The sequence below is a fragment of the Eschscholzia californica genome, unplaced genomic scaffold (genome assembly GCF_041429995.1).
Source record: "Eschscholzia californica isolate CP2 unplaced genomic scaffold, dmEscCali1.0.p SCAF_1, whole genome shotgun sequence".
In the NCBI taxonomy this organism is placed as follows: domain Eukaryota; kingdom Viridiplantae; phylum Streptophyta; class Magnoliopsida; order Ranunculales; family Papaveraceae; genus Eschscholzia; species Eschscholzia californica.
In genome coordinates, this window is record NW_028238198.1 from 32,846,679 (window position 1) to 32,867,526 (window position 20,848).

A 20,848-nucleotide genomic window follows, 5' to 3' on the forward strand; every position below is an offset into this window, starting at 1 on the left:
AAGGTTTCGGTTACAAATTTAAGGAAGATAAAGATTTCTTTCTTCCTTTAGAGTCGGTAATTGGAGAGAGAAACAAGGAGATAAAATAGGAAAACGAATATTGGTTGATTTGAGCTTAAATTAGATCTTATATATATGGAAGGTTAGTTTAGGTATTATAAATTATTTGGGATTCTAGAGATTTGTGTTTTCTCTCTAGATGACACCAAATGGACTAGATATCCATTTGTATTATTTTTTTGGTTTTTAAACCCTTTATAGGATTAGAGAGGACTAAAAGTCCTATTAGGGCCCGTTTTTTGGATTATAAGCCCAAAAATTCATTTGTCTAAACTCTCTAAAATGGCTCCTATAAGTGTTCTAAAAGTTTGATTTGACCACCTATACCAAAAAAAAACAATTCAACTTTTTTGAAACTAAGGCCAAAATGAAAATAGTCGCAAAAAATTGTTAAAACGTTAATTCTACACCATCTTTCATTTCATTTCTCTGTCTCTCCACTTCACCTTTCTTCTTCGACAGAAGATCTCCAACAGATAACTTCTGGCCGACGACCCTCTTTCTCTCGTCTTCTTCTTTTAATTTTCTCTCTTCTTTCTCTCTCTACTCTCTCTGGCGAAAGGAAGGAGACCCTTCACCGGAGAGAAAATAGAGAGCGAGGGAGAAGAGTGATAAGAGAAAGACAAAAAAGAGAGATAACAAAGAGAAGAAAAAAAGAAGCCGAAGAAGAACAAGAAGAGGGAGAAAACAAAAGAAGAAGAAGAAGAAATAAAAAGATCTGGTTGAATGGTGTCGACCATAGATTGGCAACCGTCGACCTTCTAACGGATTAGAAAGTTAAAGTGGAAAGATGGAGAGATTAAGTGGATGAGAGACGGGGATCAAGTGCAAGAACGTGAGATGATGTTAATTAATACTTTAACATTTTTGAGATTAAGTCAATTTTGGTCTCTAAAGATATTTCTGGAAAAAATTTGTTTTTTTTTTTCTTTTTTGAGATTGGGAGCCAAATCAAACCGTTGAACACTTGTAACGGCAAAAACAACAAGCTAGTCACAAACTAGGAGCCAAAACGAAATTAACCTTTGATTAAATTGATTTTATTTATTCTATTGTTGATATACTCCTTAACTTTTAAATGATCTCCAACAATGGCTCAAAATCGATGGACCTAACTTGAGCATAAACAATCACCTTAGGGTTCTTTACTGACCATCCATTGCGTAGAGATCAATATGACAAGGACAAATCTTTTAAGGGGTTAGAGGTCTCTATATTTGCGTGTGAAATCAAACGTCTAACCCACTGTTTCAGTAACGTTTAGGGGGCAAAATTCAATTGGGCATTATTCTTAGGGTTAAGTTAGAATATCTATGTTCTTACATTTTGCTCGCTAGGCTAGCCCTCTAGGTGCCTTCTATAAATATACGTACCCTTACTCGGTCTCGATCTCATCTTCTCTCTCTCTTCTCTGTTCTTCGATTTTGGTTGTCTAGGGCTTTTCCGGGGTTTTCATACTGTTCTTGAATTTAAATTTCTCGCTTTCATTCTATCTACCAAATCTTAATGATTTTGCAGCACCTCTGATCCCCCAATTTCAGAAATTCCGAGCTAGGGTTTCTCGATACGAAGATTTTCTGTCATTTATAGTTGTCGGAGCTTCGTTATCGCTAATTCGACGGATATCTTTGTTAGACTCGAGAAACTACTGGTAAGACTTCTTCAGTACTTCATTTTTGTACCTCTCTTCTGATCTCCATTTATTTTTTTATTTTTTTCAATATCAATCTAGGGTTTCCTTGAATCTTCTTCTTCTTCGAAAGTTCTTGTTTTTGAATGATGGAATTATTTTTGTTTGTTAGAACTCTAGCAGGAAACGAAGATAGTGAAAAAATGTCATTTTGGCGAATGCCCTAGAGAGGGAAAAAGATGGTGGGTAAATTGATGAGGTTTTGAATATGAGCGATGGAGGTAGAGAGAATGAAACAGTGAACGAGAACGAATTAAGGAAGAAAGAACAAACTGGTAGTGATGATTTTGGTCGAGCAATTTCAAGAATTGCTGTGGCTCAGATTTGTGAAAACACTGGATTTGAATGTTTCCATGAGTCAACCCTAGATGCTCTATCTGATATTGTGATTCGTTATCTTCTTGATTTGGGAAAAACTGCTCATTTTTATGCTAATTTGGCTGGTAGAGTGGAGTGCAATATTTTTGATGTCATTCAAGGATTGGAAGATTTGGGTATTTCACAGAGATTTACTACTTCTTCAAGCCAGGGTAATTGCTTAATAGATTCAGCTCCAGTTAGAGAGATACAGCATTACGTAAATGTAGCAGAGGAAACTCCATTTGGTCGGACAATTACTCACTTTCCAATTATCAGGAATCTGAGACATACACCAAGTTTCTTGCAAATGGGTGAAACCCCAGCTAGTAAACATATTCCAGCTTGGTTACCTGCTTTCCCTGATCCCCACACTTATATTCACACTCCTGTATGGAATGAGAGGAAAACAGATCCTAGAATGGATAAAATCGAACAGGCGAGACAAAGAAGGAAAGCGGAACGTTCATTGTTGAGTTTGCAGCAGCGTTTGGCAAGTACTAGCTCAGAAGCTCCAGTTGATTTGAGAGACGATGATTCTGAGAAGGCTGACCCTCTACATGAGAGTGACAACGCACTTCTTGCTCCACCTATTGAAGCCCCTGACAAAGAACAATCAAACCCCATTGTTCCACTCAAGATTCAAAAAGATAATTTGTTAGAAAATCAGATTTCAGTTCTGGATACTTTTGCTCCAGCTATTGAAGCAGCTAAGAGTGGGTTTTCTGATTTAGGGGATGGTGAGAGAAAAACTCTGCCAAATAAGAGGCTTGTTCTGCATTTAAAATCTAGGGTTGGCAAGAAACCCTTAGGCATGCCTATTGATTTGAACCTTCAGATGAATGGTACTGGGTATGCAGCTGCTTGGTTTGGGAGGGATGGTGAAAGAGATGACAAGAAAAGGAGAGCTGAGCAAATTCTGAAGGATTCCATAGATAGGCAACATGATATTTCTTAGTTGTACATTAATTCATTGTCAGGCTTGCTAGATGGAACTTGTATACTGGTTTTAGAATTTAGCGATAGATGCAACCATCTTGTGGGGTTATAAATGGACATCTTCTTATTCTGGTATTTACATCAGTTCTCTCTGGGTCTGTGAACCCTTTTCCCATTATATGGTGGTATGTATCACGAACGATTCTTTTAAATGAAATCTCGCTTCTTCCATGATCCTATATTGAATGGGTTCATGGAGTTTTTAGCTTCTGGCTTCATCTTGTATAGTCTCTCTTTTCTTTATTGATTGTAGTGATTAGGAATCTAACTGTACACATTTTTCACCAGAGTTTATATAGCTGAAGAAAAATGAACTTGTAAATATGCAAAAGCTTTATCAAAAAGTCCGAAACTTCAAAAAGGATCTATTTATTCATGTTGATTAGGCCTATTTACTTGGAGTCCGGTATTTTAAAACTTTCGTAGAAAATTGAATAGAATTCAAGATTTATTCTCTTATTTCTCGGTATTAAGACTTATTAGAAGAAGTTATTATAAAGTTATAAACCCGAGCTTGTATTATGGCAGATCTATGTTGCATGGAGTTTTCTGCTGTTGGCTTGTCTAAGTAATATTTATTCCCTTTCTCATTTATTGCAAGATATTGTTATAGTGTTACATTTGTTAGCAGTAATTGCATAAGGCTTGTTATTGCCCCTCAATAAGTACCGAGTCTTCTTTTCTGAAATAATGGTTCTTAGGAGAAGTCAACTTCTAACCAAGTTGGACACGGCACGATACTTTTAACTTATAGCATTGATGAAGTACGAGACTTATAGCATTGATGAAGTACGAGACTACGAGTTTTGTGTAAGGTTACCAAAGGAAGCTAATTTCTTTTTCCTCTAATTCTGTATGCAACCATTTGAAGAAAAGCTTCCTGAAATCCAAATATATTATAGATGAAAACTTAGAAGGTTTTTTCTTCTCGTCGGTGTTCCTTTACTCATAAATTTGTGTGTTTTCTCAATCCAGCCTACAAACCAATCTAGGGTGCTAATTCTTTTTCAGGTTATATCATTGTGGCAATAATGTAGCAGAATATAGTTTTCTAGGAAAAGTCACTGATACATGGTTGTATTACATGTTAATGTTCATTTAAAAGAGTGTGGAGATGCAGGTTTAAACTTCTTTCCAGAAAGGCGCTTGGTGGGTCTTGGGTATGCCTTCATCGACTCAGTTAATTCTCTGTTATTCAAGTAAGTTTAGTTTTCACTTTGACTTGGGGTATCTTTGTATGAACTGCCTCTTTTGTCTTCTCGCAATATCTGTTCCTGCTTGTGCATGGGTACATAACTTGTTATGGAACAAAAGAATAGATGAAATTATGTCTGCAAAGCCTTTGCACTGCTCAATGTTGTTTTAGTAGATTAGTAGCATCATTTTTAGGTGTATGGGGGAAGAAACCCCTTCAATTATATCCCTTAGGGTTACATAACATGCTAATTTCTTGTGATTTGACATTAAATAATACAATATGCGTTACTTAATACTAGAGTCGACCATATTATTAATGTTAAAACGCATTAAATGTCATTATGTAACTTGTCATAATTTGGCTTCTATGCTCAAAGTTCCAGTCGATGCTTTTGCCTGATCTGTTTCACATTTTGGTCGAAGAAGTCTGAGCTGATCATATCTGTGATCTTTGTCTCATAAAAACAGATTCCCAAATATTGGGTGATGGGCTGGGTTGGTTGTCATTCGAGTCATTGGGATGAGTTGAGCCCCATTGAAGTTTTGATCATCTATCAGAGGAAAAAGAACTACTTGTTTTTGTTGGATTCCTGACATATAATATATCAGTTAACCTTTAAAGGGACTTAATAGGCCTAAAAATGTTGTATAACTGCTAGAGTCTCAGTAATCACTTGGCGAGGTATTTTGCAAACCTTGTGGCTTTACTTGAAAAGTAAGCTCCACCAAGTAACCCTCCATCACTCCCAAACGAACTATTAATCCCGCAAGTAATCCTTTTCATCTATTTCACGTACTGTATAATTGGTTCCAACTTCCAGACCCCAAATTTAAATATAATGGCACTATTTTGTTCTCTTTCTTTTGTTCTCCTCTCCATAATGCTTTTACATATTCTGTGGTTTAAATTTAGTTTAATCTTAGTTTCTGAAATCTGAAAGTCTCTAAATTAGAATATGATCTTTATTACTTCGTATTTGTTTTACCAAAATCATGTAGGAATCACTTCTCAATTCAGTTTTCTTCTACAGATTCTTGGGACTTTTGGCGGTATTGTTGGTGAAGAATATTGGAATGAGGAGGTTGATAACTACATCAGCTCAGGCATTCCAGCATCTCTTTAAGAGTGCAAATTTACTGTTTGTAATGAAAAGACGATATATATTTCAACATGAATGCCTCTTCTTGAAACAAAAATCACCCACCTCCGAATGAACCACCTATAGATGAAAACCAAGGAGTTGAGTAAATGAACGGATTTCAGTAGTTATAAACAAACCCTCATAAATATTTTGAAATAGAGGAAGTACATGAAAGTTTGGAGAAGCTTGTGATATGGTGTAAAGAAATTAATAGACCACACAAGATTATATTTTGTGTAGACAATTCAAGCAACCCATTTTATGATAGAAAACCGTGAAACTAGTGGTTTTTACTTGTTTTACTCTGAAGACGGGTGTAGGGCCAAAAGGTCCAGAAAGACACTACTAATAAGAGTAGGGACACAAGTACTTAGAAGTACAACCTTTCATTTGTTAGTGGAAGGGAAATGATAAAGTTACAAAGATTTTGACAAAAAAAAGTTCCCAGCTGATGAGGCGGGTGTGGTTTCAAATTTTGACCAAATCTAGGCCGAGAGATGAAAATCACAACCGCCACATTAGCTGGGAATTTTTTATTGTCAAATTTTTTTGTGATTCTAGCATCTCTCTTAATATTGTGATGTGTGCAAACTAGAAGTTATCTATGGAACGCACAATCAAAATTTAGGTAAAACTCTTACTGGACATGCTTATGCAAGTTATTTGAGAGATGAAGAAATAGCAAATTTAGAGGTTTAGAGTATAACGTTGATATCTATCTTGTGATGAGAACTTTTCGAAAATTGTAAACAAATGTTGTTATTTGTTATCTGTCTGTAGAGTTGTTATCGACGTCATCTGTTACATATTAGTAGTACCTTTTTGGCAGTTCAACAAAAAAAAGAAAAAGTACCTTTTTGGCCTGTAGAGAGAGAGAGCAAGGGAAATGAAATTTCTAATTTGAAATTAAATTTTGGTCAAGACAATATGTGTGGACAGGAGAAATGAGCGTGTCATGTAAAAATAAATCTGGCTTATGAGTGTGAATTACTGTGAATGTGTTCATTAAAAATGACAAGTGCGTATAACATTTCACTTTGAAACTTCTTTCTTTTTTTTGTTGAAAACTTAGAAACTTCGATGCCGTGTTATTTGTTTTTTCTGAAGACTGAATATGTAATCTGAACAAATTGACGGGTGTAATCTACATATATAGCTTGAATAAATGTACGAGTTTACTTCTCTAATAAATTCAGACTTTAAAATAGTGGCTTTGAACACAAATAATTATTTCTAAATCTTATAAGATAAAACCCTATAAAACAACCAAAATTACAAACAAAAGAAATGGAGATTTCGTATTGAGATTTGAAAAAAATAGGAAGGCACCTGGTTCACAAAGTTTTCTTGGAACTCATTCTTTGTCTGATTAGACTGAAGTTAAAAGTCATATGATTTGGTGGGAAATTTTTCAAATTCAAAAACCCTAATTCAACCCACAAACAATACTTGATGTTGGCACTATCTCGTCTCGTCGGGTCACTTCCGTGTAAAAGACTGATTATTTCAAACTCCCGTTTCATATTGTCACGTAAACTCATCGGACAAGCACGATACCTGTTCGACGAAATTTCTCACAGAGACCTTAGCTCTCTAAACGCTCTTCTTTCTCATCATGTTAGAACAAATGACGCACAAACAGCATGGGTTCTTTTCCAAAGAATGCACCAACACCGCTCTGATCTCGATCCTTACACTTTCACTCCTGTCTTTGGTGCTTGTGCGGCCCTCTCCGATGCTATACGAGGTCGACAAATTCATGGGTTGGTCGTAAAAAATGGATCGGAATTTGAAACTATAACGAAAACTGCTATTATCGACATGTATTCCAAGTGTGACAACATCAATGATTCACTTCGAGTTTTCGAAGAGATGACTACAAAGGATGTAGTTACATGGACCACTATGATTTCAAGTTATTTTCGTCAAGGACTTGCAGATGAAGCGTTACGACTTTTTAAAGAAATGCAGAGAGAAGGTGTTGAATTCAGTGGGTTTACTTTGAGTTCTGTTCTTAAAGCTTGTGCCTTTTTAGGTTCAGTTTGTCAAGGGAAGCAAATTCATGCATTAGTGATCACTATGGGTTATAATTCAACTATATTGGGGACTGCACTTCTTGATTTCTATTCGGATTCTGGGTTTATTCAAGATGCTATGAAGGTATTCTTTAATTTGAATTGTAAAAAGGATGATGCTGTTTACAATTCTTTGATATCTGCTTGTGTTAAGAATCGGAAATATGAGGAAGCGTTATCAATCCTAAGTGATATTAAAAAACCGAACGTGATTGCCCTTACTAGCGTTCTTGTAGCTTGCTCTGAAAATTCAAGTTTATTGAAAGGAAAGGAGATACATTGTGTTGTAATTCGGTTTGGGTTCGATTGGGATACTCAATTATGTAATGCATTATTGGATCTGTACGCAAAATGTGGAAATATCTTGAGTGCTCGTTTTGTGTTCAGTCGAATTCCCCGTAAAGATGTTATTTCATGGACTAGTATTATAGATGCTTATGGAAGTCAGGGTTGTGGCGTTGAAGCTCTGGAGCTTTTCAGAGAGATGGAGGAAGAGAGTGGTATTTTGCCAAATGATGTAACTTTTCTCACTGTTCTATCAGCTTGTGGGCATTCGTGTCTTGTGGAAGAAGGACGAAAATGTTTTTCTCTAATGAAGGAGAAGTACAGGCTTAATCCGAGTCCTGACCATTATGCCTGTTTTATGGACCTATTAGGCCGAGCAGGCCTTATAGAAGAAGTTTGGAATATTTATTGTGAAATGGGCGAGAATAGTGTCAAGTTGACATCATCTTTTCTAAATGCTTGTCGAGTTAGTCTTGATGTTGTTCGAGGTGAATTCGCAGCTAAGCGTCTGTTTGAGCTTGAACCAGAGAATCCTGGGAATTACGTTTCTGTCTCGAACTTCTATGCAGCCATTGGAAGATGGGATAATGTGGAAGAGTTGAGAGATTTGATGAGGGAGAAAGGATTGACAAAGGAGGCCGGAAGCAGCTGGATTGCTGTCGGATAATATGAGTAGACAAAGAGGGGCACAAAAACAGCACATCAGAAAGGTCGAAGAAGGTCAACGGAAAGGATAAAGACTGCATGGTTGTTGACTGTGGAGCAAATGGGGAAGCTAATGAAATGATATATGCTGATGGCCCAGAGCTTGGCAAAGAGCTGAGAGAGAATCTCGAGAAAGATCAAAAGAGACCTCTGGTGAGTCTTCAGAGAAACCATTGGAGCCAGGCTTAGAGAAGCGCAAGCTGCTGTTGAGAAAGCAACTGTAGAGCCTTGGCACCGCAGTTGCAATAGGTGTAAAAGACATCGAATTTGAGAGAACTTCTAAAAGTTTCTCAGAGGTTTTTCTCTCTGATCAGAACCCGGATCTAAGCTTCTCCGAAGTACTTTTCATTATCATCGTATCCATTTTTATAGTTAGGCTGTTTGATGCGAGAATTCGGCAAACTTACCATCATCTCTCAACTGGTTTGTGCGTCTCTTTTGTTTACCAATTTTACCACAAATTCCTTATCAAGATTGAACTAGTTCATTTTTATTCGAGGATCAAGTTCTTAACAAATGGTATTTCATATAAATATTTTATGTAAGTATTGATGCCATGTAGAAATTGTCGCTAAAAGGTTTGGAATAAGTTCTAAAAATTTACATAAAATTTTATGCAAGTATTTTATCCAAGTATTGTTTAGCTAATGTTTGATGATTCTCTGTTTTAAATTCAAATGTGATGCTAAGTTTTAGTTTGTGCTTCCATGAGGGCTACTTAAATTTTTGTTATCTTCTTTCTTGCAGTTATTATCAGGTGACGTGCACAAAATCTAGGCAGTTTTCTGCTGAAAGACGTTGAGAAAGAACAATCCTTTTATCATCTCATGGAAGTTAACTTTGAAGTTTGAACCACAGGTAAATCAATTGTTCAGATAAAGATACTTAGAAACAAAAAAGATTGTTATCTTTAGTTGCTTATTAATGGGTTTCCCCATTATACTTGTACACAAATAATGTACAACATGAACCATTGATTAATTCAATTGCATTTTAATAATCGGTAATCTTTTATTTCTATTAGTGATCAAAGTGAAACAGTGAAAGTGCAACCATATAGTGTATGTTTTCGGATGGTATGAAATTGGTCTGAAGTGTTTAATAGAATCTGAATATCAAATATAGGTTGATAAGTACTTGGTCTAGTTTTATATACTGCCTGCAGAATATGTGTTTTGGAACCCTTTTATCATCCTGAAATCTGAATCACTGCCAGAGGAACCATATGATCTTCAGGTTCTGCTTAATTTGTCTTATGAAGAGCTGCCCGGAGCAAGAAATAGCCGAAGTTACCTCTGATGTGATACTATGAAAGAGCATATTAGAATACTATGTAGCTTTCCAAATTTCTCAGCCTTTTCCATCTAACCGCCCAATGTCTTTCTTCTTTCATGCAAATAGTTACTTTTATGATCGAAAAATGGCCGTTACAAGATTGTTTCACGCACACGTGGTTTTTTTTAATGGGTTCATCTCTCTAATCTTCATGTAAACAGGTTGAGTTCTTATGATCAGAAGGAAAACATACTGCATTGTTTATTAGAAAAATTGATGCAGATTAGGGGTTTCCCTTAAGTGATTGATATAATCATGTTTCTTTTATGTTGTTACATGTATGATGAGAAGTCATACTGAGGAATTCTGCTTGTACAAAAACTGTTGATCGTATGCAACACATGAGAGGTCTGAATAGTGGGTCATGTGGGGTATGGGTTAACTCGCCAGACCTACCTCTTGGTCTGTAAGTACATTGAGGGAGTCTTGGATCATGTAAAAGTATAGGTTAGCCTCTGTCGCGTGATTCTGAGTTATGTTCCTAAAGTGAGTTCTCGCATGCCCATTTGAATCGCGTAAACATACCAAGTACTGGTCTCACACCAATAGCTTAGGGTCTTGGCAGTTGCCCAAGCGAAGTACGAATTACGATGAAGAGTTGTGTCGTACACGTGCCATTGATACTGATGATATTCTATCTGCAGCGTCACCTGATCTTGTACTAGCTAATAGAAGATGAATCACTTGGAGGACTAGTAATTCTAGAGCCGAAACTGGCATGACAACTACCCATCACAATAGGTAATAGCAGTGAAAGAGTAGACTTCAATAGAGTCAATGCAGAAGTATCATCTTATTGCAAAGAACCAAACTATTATGTAACTATTTGCAAAACTTTGTTGAGGAGTCCCAATCAAAAAAAGGTTGTTGAATTATGCTAAAAAAAAGTTAAAATTATAATATTAGACACATCGAGTTTTATTTTTATTTTTTTTTGTTGAAAGAGGCACATCAGGTTTAATACCAAAAAGTAAAATATGACCCACAAAGACTTTAAATTTACGTGTAAAATGGTCCGATTGACTTCGATTTCATATAACTCCGTAGGTAGACGCTACATTTTATTTCGTATTTTTCTAATTCGTGAGCTTATTTATTTCGTATTTTTCTGATTGGAACTAAGCAATTGTAGTAAAATTGTTGGATTCGTATTTCTTTTTCTTTGTTGCAAATATTGGATTTGTATTTAGAGAGAAAAAAAAAAAAAAGAGAGAGAGAAACTGCACCGACACATGTGGGGCCTAGTGGAACATCTAGAGGCTAGAAGATCACAAGGGTAACAGCATTACTGTCGGCAATCTCGACTTGCTCACTTTACCATAATGCCCTTTGTTTGAATATGAATGCCCTCAATTATTTTGGGTTAATTCCGTTTTATTCTATGATATGTGATTTAGCCTCCAATACGTGACCAAGTGTCCAAATTGGTCTCTATTATGTCTAGGGGTGGGAATCGGACGGGTTCGGACGGGCTCGGGCTACTCCTAGCCGGATTCGGACGGATCGGGCTCGAGTAAGCCGAGCCCGCGAAAAGATTCCGGGCGGATCGGGCCGGACCAAAAACTCCCATCCAGAGCCCGTAGCCCGTCCGAGCCCGGCTGCCCGATCGGGCTCCGGGCTATCCGTGAACTTTTAGGGTTTGAACTTGACTAAAAAAAAGAGAAAATTCTAGGGTTTTTTTTAACTGAGTTAATGAGGAAGAACCTAAATCTATAGATCTTAACTTTTACAGATCTAGTAATAGAAACAAATTTGTAGATGAACAATACTAAGTTTTTTTTTTAATGAATTAATATATGTCCAAATCTACTGGGTAGATGAAATGAATAGATCTACAAATGATATGAAGGTATCCATTCATGATTTCAACACATCTGTTGAAACAATATACATTCTAGAGATAAAGAAATAGCAAGAGAACACGAAGAGAGAGAGAGAGAGAACATATCTCTGATTTACTTACCATCAACTGGTTCATATTATCTATGAACATGTCTTTTACAGAAAAAAAAAAATAGAAAGAGAAATAAAAGAACATATGTAAAAACACACTACAAGGGAATAAAGATAGAGATACAGCAAGATATAACTTTCTTCTTCATCAAAATCGAGAAAGCAAGGGTCAAGATAAAATTTTCTTCCTCATCAAAACAGAGAAAGCAAGGGTCTTCATCTTTAGATCTTCTTCTTTGGTTTCCTTTCCATAATACTCTTTTTTTTCTTAGTAGAAGACTTTGTCTCTCTCTCTAGAAGTGTCCATCTCTCTCTCTCTCTGGTAAAAGAGTCTCTCTTTCTTGGTTGGAAACTGAAAAAAAACCCTAGGCCTAATGAGGGGTAAGGCAAAAGAAAGGCTTATATACTCTAACCCTAGATCTGAAGGGATAATGTGGCGGGTTTTAATCGGGCTGATATCGGGCTCGGGTGTCGGGCGGGTTTATCGGGTCGGGACTCGAAATTGAGTCCCTGTCCGAGCCCGGCCCTATAAGCCCGAGCTATCGGGCCGGGTAAGCCCGGCTCGGGTTGACTTCGGTCATCGGTCTCTCACGGTTCGGGCCGAACGGGCCGGATCGCGGAGTTTCAGACCGTTTTCCCAGCCCTAATTATGTCTGGTATTTTTTGTAATTTTAATTATTCTTTAATTTGTTCAACTCATGTATATTTTTCTTTGATCTTATCATTCTCTTTCCTCTACCTCACTTTCTTCAACCTAAGAAGATCGCTCGTCTGCGAACTTGATTTCTTTTTCAAACTCCTTTCGCCACATCCACCTCTCTCGATTTCTTTCTCTCTCTATCTTTTGTTTCACTCTCTTTCCAACTCTCTCTTTGTTCTAGCGAAAAAGATCTTCACTGAAACAAATAGGGGTTAGAGGGAGACAAAGAGAGAAAAAAGGAGGTTGTGGAAGGAGTTCAAGAAAGAAAAAGAACTTAAGACCTTAAGTTGAAGAAGATGAGGTGAAAGAAAGATAAGACTGTAATTAAAAAAAATTACATGAGTTGGACAAATAAAAGAAAATTAAATTTATAAAAAAAAAAAAAACCATAAGGTAGAATTAAAATGATTGACAATATTTAGAAGTCAAATTGAATTACCAGACACAATTAGGGGTCAAAATGAACTTCCGACCATAATTAGAGAACAAATTAGTCTGTTAATCAGAAATTCGAAACTAAAACAGGTTCATCCCGTGATTTTTTTAGCAGTATAAGTAGATATTAAGGTTGTGTTTGATATCAGGGAAATAATTCCATGGAAATAAAAAAGTTCCATGGAAGGTAAATTCCGTGGAAATAAGAGTTCTTTCGTTTGGTAGTCATTTATTATTTCGTGGAATTACGACCTCTGTTATTTGGTTGAAAATGAACTTCTACGGATATAATATTCAATTAAGAGTTTTTATTTACTCTTTATGTAGTCAAATGACCTTTTAATCTTTATGTAGTCAAATGACCCTTATGTTTTTAAAATTATATTTTTATCCCCATGTTGTAAAATTATTTAACCTTGTGTCACTTTACTAACTTAAGAGTAAGAGCGTCAAACTATGAATAAGACAAGATAAAAATGTAAGTTTGACAACGTATGGATAAAAAAGAGATTTTACTAATATAAAAGGGTAAAATTATCGTTTTAATGTAAAAGTGTAGACATACCATTTTTACAAGATAAAAGTAAGGATGTCATCCAGACCACATAAGGGTAAAGATGTCATTTTGATATCATACGGGATAAAAATGTAAATTTGACAACATAAGGGTAAAATGTCAATTTGCTATAATAAAAAGGTAAAATGTAATTTTAGCTATATAAAGTCAAAATGTCATTTTGACAACGTTGTAAACATGCCATTTGGTGAGAAAGACAAAAATGTCATTTGCCCAATGTAAGTAAAAGGATGTTTTCGGTAAATTTTGTGGATAAAAATGTCGTTTAATTTGAACATATATGGAGATAAATATTAAGTTTCAAGTATCCGAATATATTAAAAAAAATGTTATTTTTTTTATTTTGATTTTTCACGAACACTAATTTTCAGGGGGAGCAAAGAATTAAAAATGAACTATTTCATGAAAATAGATTCCATATGAAATTAAAGCCATGAAATATAGTACTTCGTACCAAAAGTTGGAATTACCGATTTCAATGGAAATTCTTTTATTTCCTTGAAAATAGGAGATATCAAACACACCCTAAAATTTTATTAACTTTTTTTTTGGAAATTGACTACGATCTACGATAGTCATTACATTGACATTGATACATCAAAGATGTGATAAGCACGATTACTGTCGAATACAACTCTTACAAAGAACGGGCCTATAGTCCAACTAAACTATGACCTAAATCCAACAACATTATATATACCCTAATAATCTCAAATTCAATAATCCAGAGATTCCACCTTCTCTGTGGATCGAACCCGAGACCTCCAGGGACCTTTGGAGTATATGTCAGCACATTGGAGCACTTGGGCAACCAATTGTTGACAAATTTTGTTAACCTTTTTTTTTTGGAAGTCGACTACGATCTACGTCAGTCGTTACAAATGGCATTGATACATCATAGATGTGATAAGCTCGATAACCGCCCACTCAAACTCAAACAAGACCGGACCTATAGCCCAACTAGACAATGACCTAATTAAAATCCAATTACATTATTTATACCCTAATAATCTCAATTCAAATAACCAAATTTTATTAACTTTTGTGCAAGGTAATGAATTTCTACTTAGTAAAACGTTGTTTAAGAAAATATGATGAACTAGTATGACATTCCGATTTTCACAACTTAACTCAAAACACAATATTGATTTTACATGTCAACACTTGGTTGCCGAGTGGTTAAAGTGTTGACATATACTCCAAAGTTCCTGGAGGTCTCGGGTTTGATCCCCAGAGAAGGTGAAATTTCTGGATTATTGAACTTGAGGTTATTAGGCATAAATCATGTAGATGGACTTTAGACCATAGTTAGTTGGGCTTTAGGACACTGGTTAGATGGGCTTTAGGCCTGTTCTTATTTGATTTGACAGCTACTGTGCTTATCGCATCCTTAATGTATCAACGCCTTGTAATGACTATCGTACATCGAACTCAAATTGTCAAAAAAATAAAAATAAATTAGTTTTACATTAATACTTCAAAATAAACATAATATTTCTTAATAATAGTCTGTATAACTAATTTTCATGTGCACCAAACTCGTCGGTGATATTGCTGTTAAAATAAAATACCTGTTCAACAGATCCGACACCTAATAAAAAAAAACAAAAATTAGTCAGTGTTGGGTAGTGTCATTCTCTGTAATTATATCAAATTAAATGGGCATAAAAACAATCAAACAATAATTAAGGACCTGTTTGGAAGGACATTAAATTACACACTAGTATTAACCTGTGCTTTGTTTTTAAAGAATCTCTTTATTTTTAAGCTGCCATGTGATGTGAGTAAGACCAGTTTGAGCAAAGGGTGTTTGCAGATCTCTTTCTCTCACTAAAAAGAAAGAGAGACTGAGAGAGAAGACCAACTTACACGAAAATGGTTTCTCTTTACTCCTCCAGATCTGTTTCCAAGTTCACCAGCTTCACCATTTTGCTTGTTTTCTTGCTTTCTTGCTTCAGTTTTACCACAACAGGTTGTTGTTACCTTATTTACATTTTAAGTTGTTTCTTTCAATTCTGTTGATCTTGTTTGGTTAATTAAGGTACTATACTTTATGGGTTTTGATTGGATTGTGAGAATTTAACCCCACCTTTGAAGGATTTAGCATATTCAGGAGGAACTATGTTGAAGCTGATAATGGAAATTTTGACATGTTCTTTTTTTAAGAAAGAATATGGTACCTAGTTTGTAGAAATGGGTTTTCTTTATTTGTTTAAAATTTTCAATTTTCAATAACAAATCTAGTGACTTTAAGTTGGAATCTCAAGATTAATCTAAAATATTAGTGGGATTAGAATGTTTTGTGAAATATAGGTGAATTAACTCTATATCTTTCGGATCTTTCAAGTGAGAGCTAAGACAAAACTTCATCAATTCAATTCTCTTCTTATAACTAGGATGTGATAGATTAGTGTGGTAAACTACCCATTTGCATTATCACATGGATAATGCTCAAGTTTATAAGAATTGGGGATATGGGGTGATTGCTAATGCTTCTAAACTTGATTTACGATATTATGTGTTTGGATCTTTCTTGATTAAAAATTTATAGCTGATAATTTTCTTATTGATTTCTACAGAAGCTTACGATCCACTTGATCCCAACGGAAATATAACAATCAAATGGGATATCATGAGTTGGACTCCAGATGGTTATGTCGTAAGTTATATAAACTACAATATGATTTGGATAGGATCTCATTCTGATTCAGTTTGAAAAATCTAAATTTAGTCAGTTTATGGCTTTACTCTATTTATAGTTGTTTTCATCATTCGACCAATACTTTTATTCAATTTCCGAAGGAAAATGATACCTTGCCCGCCAGTAACACCTCTTACTACACTCCCTATATGGTAATTTTGAAATTCTCAAAATTCTTGAGATCGACACACGTATCTTTATAAGGAAGTGGTTAATGAAAGGTGAGATGGTCAAAGGAGGTGTAAGTGGAGGGCAAGGTTCGAAAACTGTGCTATCTTAGGAGTTCGATATGAATTTACTTACATTGATTCATGAAATTTTGCATTTAGTTATGTGAAAATAACTAAGTTGTGATTGTCCGATTGGGATTCGACAGGCTGTTGTTACTATGTACAACTTCCAACAATATCGTCACATCCAAGCCCCAGGATGGACAATGGGATGGACATGGTCAAAGAAGGAGGTGATTTGGAGTATGGTAGGAGCACAAACAACAGAGCAAGGGGATTGTTCAAAATACAAAGGGAATGTTCCACATTGTTGTAAGAAAGATCCGACGGTTGTGGACTTGTTACCAGGAACTCCTTACAACCAACAAATAGCAAATTGCTGCAAAGGAGGAGTACTCAATTCTTGGGTTCAAGATCCTGGAAACGCCGCAAGTTCTTTCCAAGTTAGTGTTGGTGCTGCAGGAACTACAAACAAAACCGTCAGAGTGCCAAAGAATTTTACACTGAAAGCACCAGGACCAGGATATACGTGTGGACCGGCGAAAATTGTGAAACCAAGTAAATTTCAAACGGCAGATCAGAGGAGAACTACTCAAGCACAGAGTAAGTTTCTTTCTGAAATTCTTGGTTTCTTTCCAACCTTATATAAATACTAGTTGATCAAGAAAACCGTTTTTCGGTTCTCGGTATCTTTTTGACATGCTTCCTTTGTTGCAGTGACATGGAACGTTACATGCACATATTCTCAGTTTCTATCTCAGAAAACTCCAACTTGTTGTGTCTCACTCTCTTCGTTCTACAATGATACAATTGTCCCATGTCCGACTTGTACGTGTGGTTGTCAAAATAATATAACTCAACCAGGAAGTTGTGTAGAGTAAGTTCTCTTATAATTCTCTTCTTCTCACTTAGTCACTTATACTTAAATTGTTAGTTCTCATTGTCAAATTTCCTTTTCCGGATCTGTCTATCACCAGTTTTTCCTTACTGTTTTTCTTTTACAGGGGAGATTCACCATATTTAGCTTCGGCGATTCAAGCTCCTGGTAAAAACAATTTTTCGCCTCTTGTCCAGTGTACGTCCCATATGTGCCCGATTCGGGTTCATTGGCATGTGAAGCTCAACTACAAAGAGTACTGGCGGGTGAAGATCACAATCACAAATTTCAACTATAGAATGAACTATACACAGTGGAATATGGTGGTTCAACATCCGAATCTTGACAACATTACCCAAGTTTTCAGCTTCAATTACAAGCCATTAACTCCTTATGCTGCTATTAGTAAGTATTACCTTCAATTGTGATTGCTTCTTTCTTATATAGTTCATATACTGAAAGCGGAATTATCTCGTCGTGCCACTATGCTAAGATAGTTATGCCATACTCTGTAGGTATGCTTACATGAAAATCCGTTTCTTAAGAAAAAGTTTGCAAGGACATTTTTCTTTAGTATGGGGTTCCATGTCAACGACCTGGTCTAGTACTTCGAACTGTTTAAGAGGCCCCACAATGTGTATCACAAAATAATACAAGAGTAGATGGGCGGTCAATCACATAATCTAATACCCACATGATCACCTGATACACATTCTGATCCTTCGCCCTACATTTTGAAAATTTACTGAAGCAGACTTTAGTTGGGTGGTAACATGTGTGTCTCACCTCTATTGAGAGGAGGGATCAAATCTTTGTCGGAATAGGAGTCGATTTTGAATCGATTCAAATCCTCAACGACTTTGGATTAATAAATCAGACACATAAAGAATACACTTTCTCTTTCCTGTAAAGGCATGACACACATGTTACCACTCAACCAAAGTCTGCTTCAGTAAAATTTCCACCCAACCAAAGTCTGCTTCATTAGATTTTCCACCCAACAATTCCAAAATTTACAAGAGTAGATGGGCGGTCAATCACATAAGCAGACTTTGGTGTGAATCTGATTTCTAAATCAAAGACATACTGATTTTTTTATTCAAGAAGGGTATCAGCTTCAAGTTAGTAAATCAGAAAACACAGAAGAAATACAATTCTCTTTTCAATCTTAAATCGATGGTGAGATTCAATTACGAATCATCTGCTTTGTATAACATACACTATTGGTTAGAAATAAGAAAGATATTGAATTGTTCTCTTCCTTAGTCTTTCCCATTAATTTGGAACGGAGGTGTTTTTGATCAATTTACCAATAAAATCGAAGAAACAGTTTCACCAGTGATTTTGCTAAGAGACTCGTTGACCCAACTCGTTGAATCGGTACACCGAAAAAACAATCTTGTTGTTTCAAAAAATACAGTGCGAACATTTATAGCAAGTGGTTGTTAACATGTTAACGCATATTATCTTTTTTTTTTCTACTTTAAACTTCGTAATAACAATTTGTTTTATGATTTGGTGGACCAGATGATACTGCTATGCTATGGGGTGACAAATTCTACAACGATTTGCTCATGCAAGCTGGGCCTCTGGGGAATGTACAATCAGAGGTACTCTTCAGAAAGGACGAGTCTTTCACTTTCGATAAAGGTTGGGCTTTCCCTCGTAGGATTTATTTCAACGGTGACAACTGTGTCATGCCTCCGCTTGAAGCCTATCCATGGTTGCCGAATTCTAGTCCCCGATCAATGATCTCCTTAATGGGTTCTACCATGGCTCTTTTCACATGTTTGACAATCTTATTAGCTTATTCCTAGTACATTAAAACCGGGCAATATTACCGAGCTAAATCACAGAATTGTTGGCATTATTGGGCCTTGACTCTAAGAATTGAAGTGTGTTCAGGTACGACACAATCCGTTGAGCAAAAAAAGTTAGTTTCTTTATATGTACGAGAGCGGCTTTAATTCGAATTGATTTTGTGTATCTTTAGTTGTTGTATCTTAGTTTATATGATTGAATTATCTTCTTTGTATAAGATTCATGTTGAAATATGTTATTCTTTAAGTGAAAGAAACTGTTGTCATAGAGAGTAGGACTTGTGTATTTATTTTTGTCATAGAATTACTATTCAGCTTTATTCTACTTCATGAAAGAACTTGACTACTGCTCTTAATGACTACCATGTGATTGAAGATGACTGCTGTTTCATGAGTGAAGCTTCAACTTTCAATTTCATCTTCAATTGTTCAGTTCGTTTTCTCTTTGTGCCTTCTTCTCTGTTCAACCTCAATTTCTTCTATATATAATTTTAAGTGTCTTCAATTTGTTTCTCAATCAGCAGCAAATACCTTAAATAGGACACGTGATATGAGACAGATAGTAAATAAGAGATCTGGCGGTCAAGATGAGTTCCAAAAATAATAGACGTGTAACGTGTGTAACGCGTGTATGTACGTGACGGATCGAGAAGACGAGATCCGACGATCAAGAAGAATTCAAAGGTCGTCGGATCTCGTCTTCTCAATTCGTCACGTACATACACGTGTTACACACGTATATTATTTCTGGAATTCATCTTAACCGCCAGATCTCTTATTTACAACACGTGTTACACACGTATATTATTTCTGAAACTCATCTTGACCGCTGGATCTCTTATATATGATCCATCTTATATCATGTATCCTTTTATACCTTCCTTTAGGATTTTGACTTTTTTGGGATGAGTATGAATGGTTATGGATGATTTTGGTGGTTACATATACAGTACTACACATTAATGGTTATAGATTATTTTGATGTTTATGATAATTTGTTGTTGTTGATGTGATCGTCTTGATCGTGTAGTAGCTCTTGGTTTTTTGTTTTTTTTTTTTTTTTGTTAAGAGGCTCTTGGTTTTTTGTTGGTAAGACGACTACAGAGGCTCCTTAATAAAATCGTGAAGATGACGTCTATTGTGATTTTTGTCCGTTTATTTTCATCCTACGAACGGTAAAGTGAGAGTAATATCATATAAGGATAGCTCTAGTTTTTCTGTTGGTTGGACCGTTACCATATGAACCAAATAAAAAAGAGGCATTTGATTGCAATGTTTAACCGTTGGTTTTCATGAAAATTTCTCTGAAGTGTTAACATGGAAGTTTTAAAGGTGCCTTCTATAAATTATTGATGCCCCCCTGCACACCTTTTGACTTAGTAAATCTAATTTGATTGTGTTTGGTTATAGGTGCCCCAAATAGGTGGTTTCCGACTGAAATTTGTAACAAAAGTTCGGTACAAGTACATCGATTTGAGTTATATTCAATAGTTCTTGGTCTCTTTGGTTTCGGTGGACTTGAGCTTACTTTGCAGTCAAATCGGTTTGAAGTCACCTATTTAAGTTTTTTTTTTGTTGAAACGTCACCTATTTAAGTTTTTTTTTGTTGAAACGTCACCTATTTAAGTTTTTTTTTTTTTTTTGATGAAGAGAAATACCATTAAACTCAAGCGTCTATTACAAACCAACTAGAATTCAGAAAAGAAAGAT

At 35.7% G+C, this 20,848-nt stretch overlaps 2 protein-coding genes and 1 pseudogene across 6 annotated transcripts; all 3 read left to right on the forward strand.

The window, feature by feature from the left end:
* The first annotated feature begins 1,408 nt into the window (after nt 1-1,408).
* LOC147566197 (transcription initiation factor TFIID subunit 8 pseudogene) lies at nt 1,409-5,695 on the forward strand (annotated as a pseudogene). 3 transcript variants are annotated; one of them, XR_015230383.1, is made up of 4 exons: nt 1,413-1,711; nt 1,863-3,231; nt 4,227-4,305; nt 5,335-5,695. The product of XR_015230383.1 is annotated as a transcription initiation factor TFIID subunit 8 pseudogene, transcript variant X3 (transcript). The 3 variants fall into 3 exon arrangements; XR_015230382.1 differs by lacking the exon at nt 5,335-5,695 and having other exon boundaries at nt 4,227-5,164; XR_015230381.1 differs by lacking the exons at nt 4,227-4,305; nt 5,335-5,695 and having other exon boundaries at nt 1,409-1,711; nt 1,863-3,316.
* Nucleotides 5,696-6,539: 844 nt separating this feature from the next.
* LOC147566198 (Tetratricopeptide repeat (TPR)-like superfamily protein) lies at nt 6,540-9,510 on the forward strand. 2 transcript variants are annotated; one of them, XM_086652691.1, is made up of 2 exons: nt 6,540-8,907; nt 9,258-9,510. In XM_086652691.1, exon 1 carries the CDS (start codon nt 6,898-6,900, stop codon nt 8,470-8,472), a length of 1,575 nt encoding a protein of 524 aa, XP_086508817.1. In that variant the 5' UTR covers nt 6,540-6,897; the 3' UTR covers nt 8,473-8,907; nt 9,258-9,510. The 2 variants fall into 2 exon arrangements, with proteins under 2 accessions (XP_086508817.1, XP_086508818.1); XM_086652692.1 differs by having other exon boundaries at nt 6,720-8,933.
* Nucleotides 9,511-15,123: 5,613 nt separating this feature from the next.
* On the forward strand, nt 15,124-19,406 carry LOC147566199 (protein COBRA-like). Its single transcript, XM_086652694.1, has 6 exons — nt 15,124-15,482; nt 16,090-16,169; nt 16,588-17,044; nt 17,159-17,318; nt 17,446-17,723; nt 18,846-19,406. The coding sequence occupies exons 1-6, from the start codon at nt 15,386-15,388 to the stop codon at nt 19,133-19,135; spliced, it is 1,362 nt and encodes a 453-aa protein (XP_086508820.1). The 5' UTR covers nt 15,124-15,385; the 3' UTR covers nt 19,136-19,406.
* Nucleotides 19,407-20,848: the final 1,442 nt, after the last annotated feature.

Coding starts and splice junctions, on each gene's coding strand:
- LOC147566198 (XM_086652691.1), top strand. CDS start 6,898: ATGTTGGCACTATCTCGTCTCGTCGGGTCACTTCCGTGTAAAAGACTG.
- LOC147566199 (XM_086652694.1), top strand. CDS start 15,386: ATGGTTTCTCTTTACTCCTCCAGATCTGTTTCCAAGTTCACCAGCTTC. Junction 17,045..17,158: donor GAGAACTACTCAAGCACAGA/GTAAGTTTCTTT, acceptor CCTTTGTTGCAG/TGACATGGAACGTTACATGC. Junction 17,724..18,845: donor AACTCCTTATGCTGCTATTA/GTAAGTATTACC, acceptor TTGGTGGACCAG/ATGATACTGCTATGCTATGG.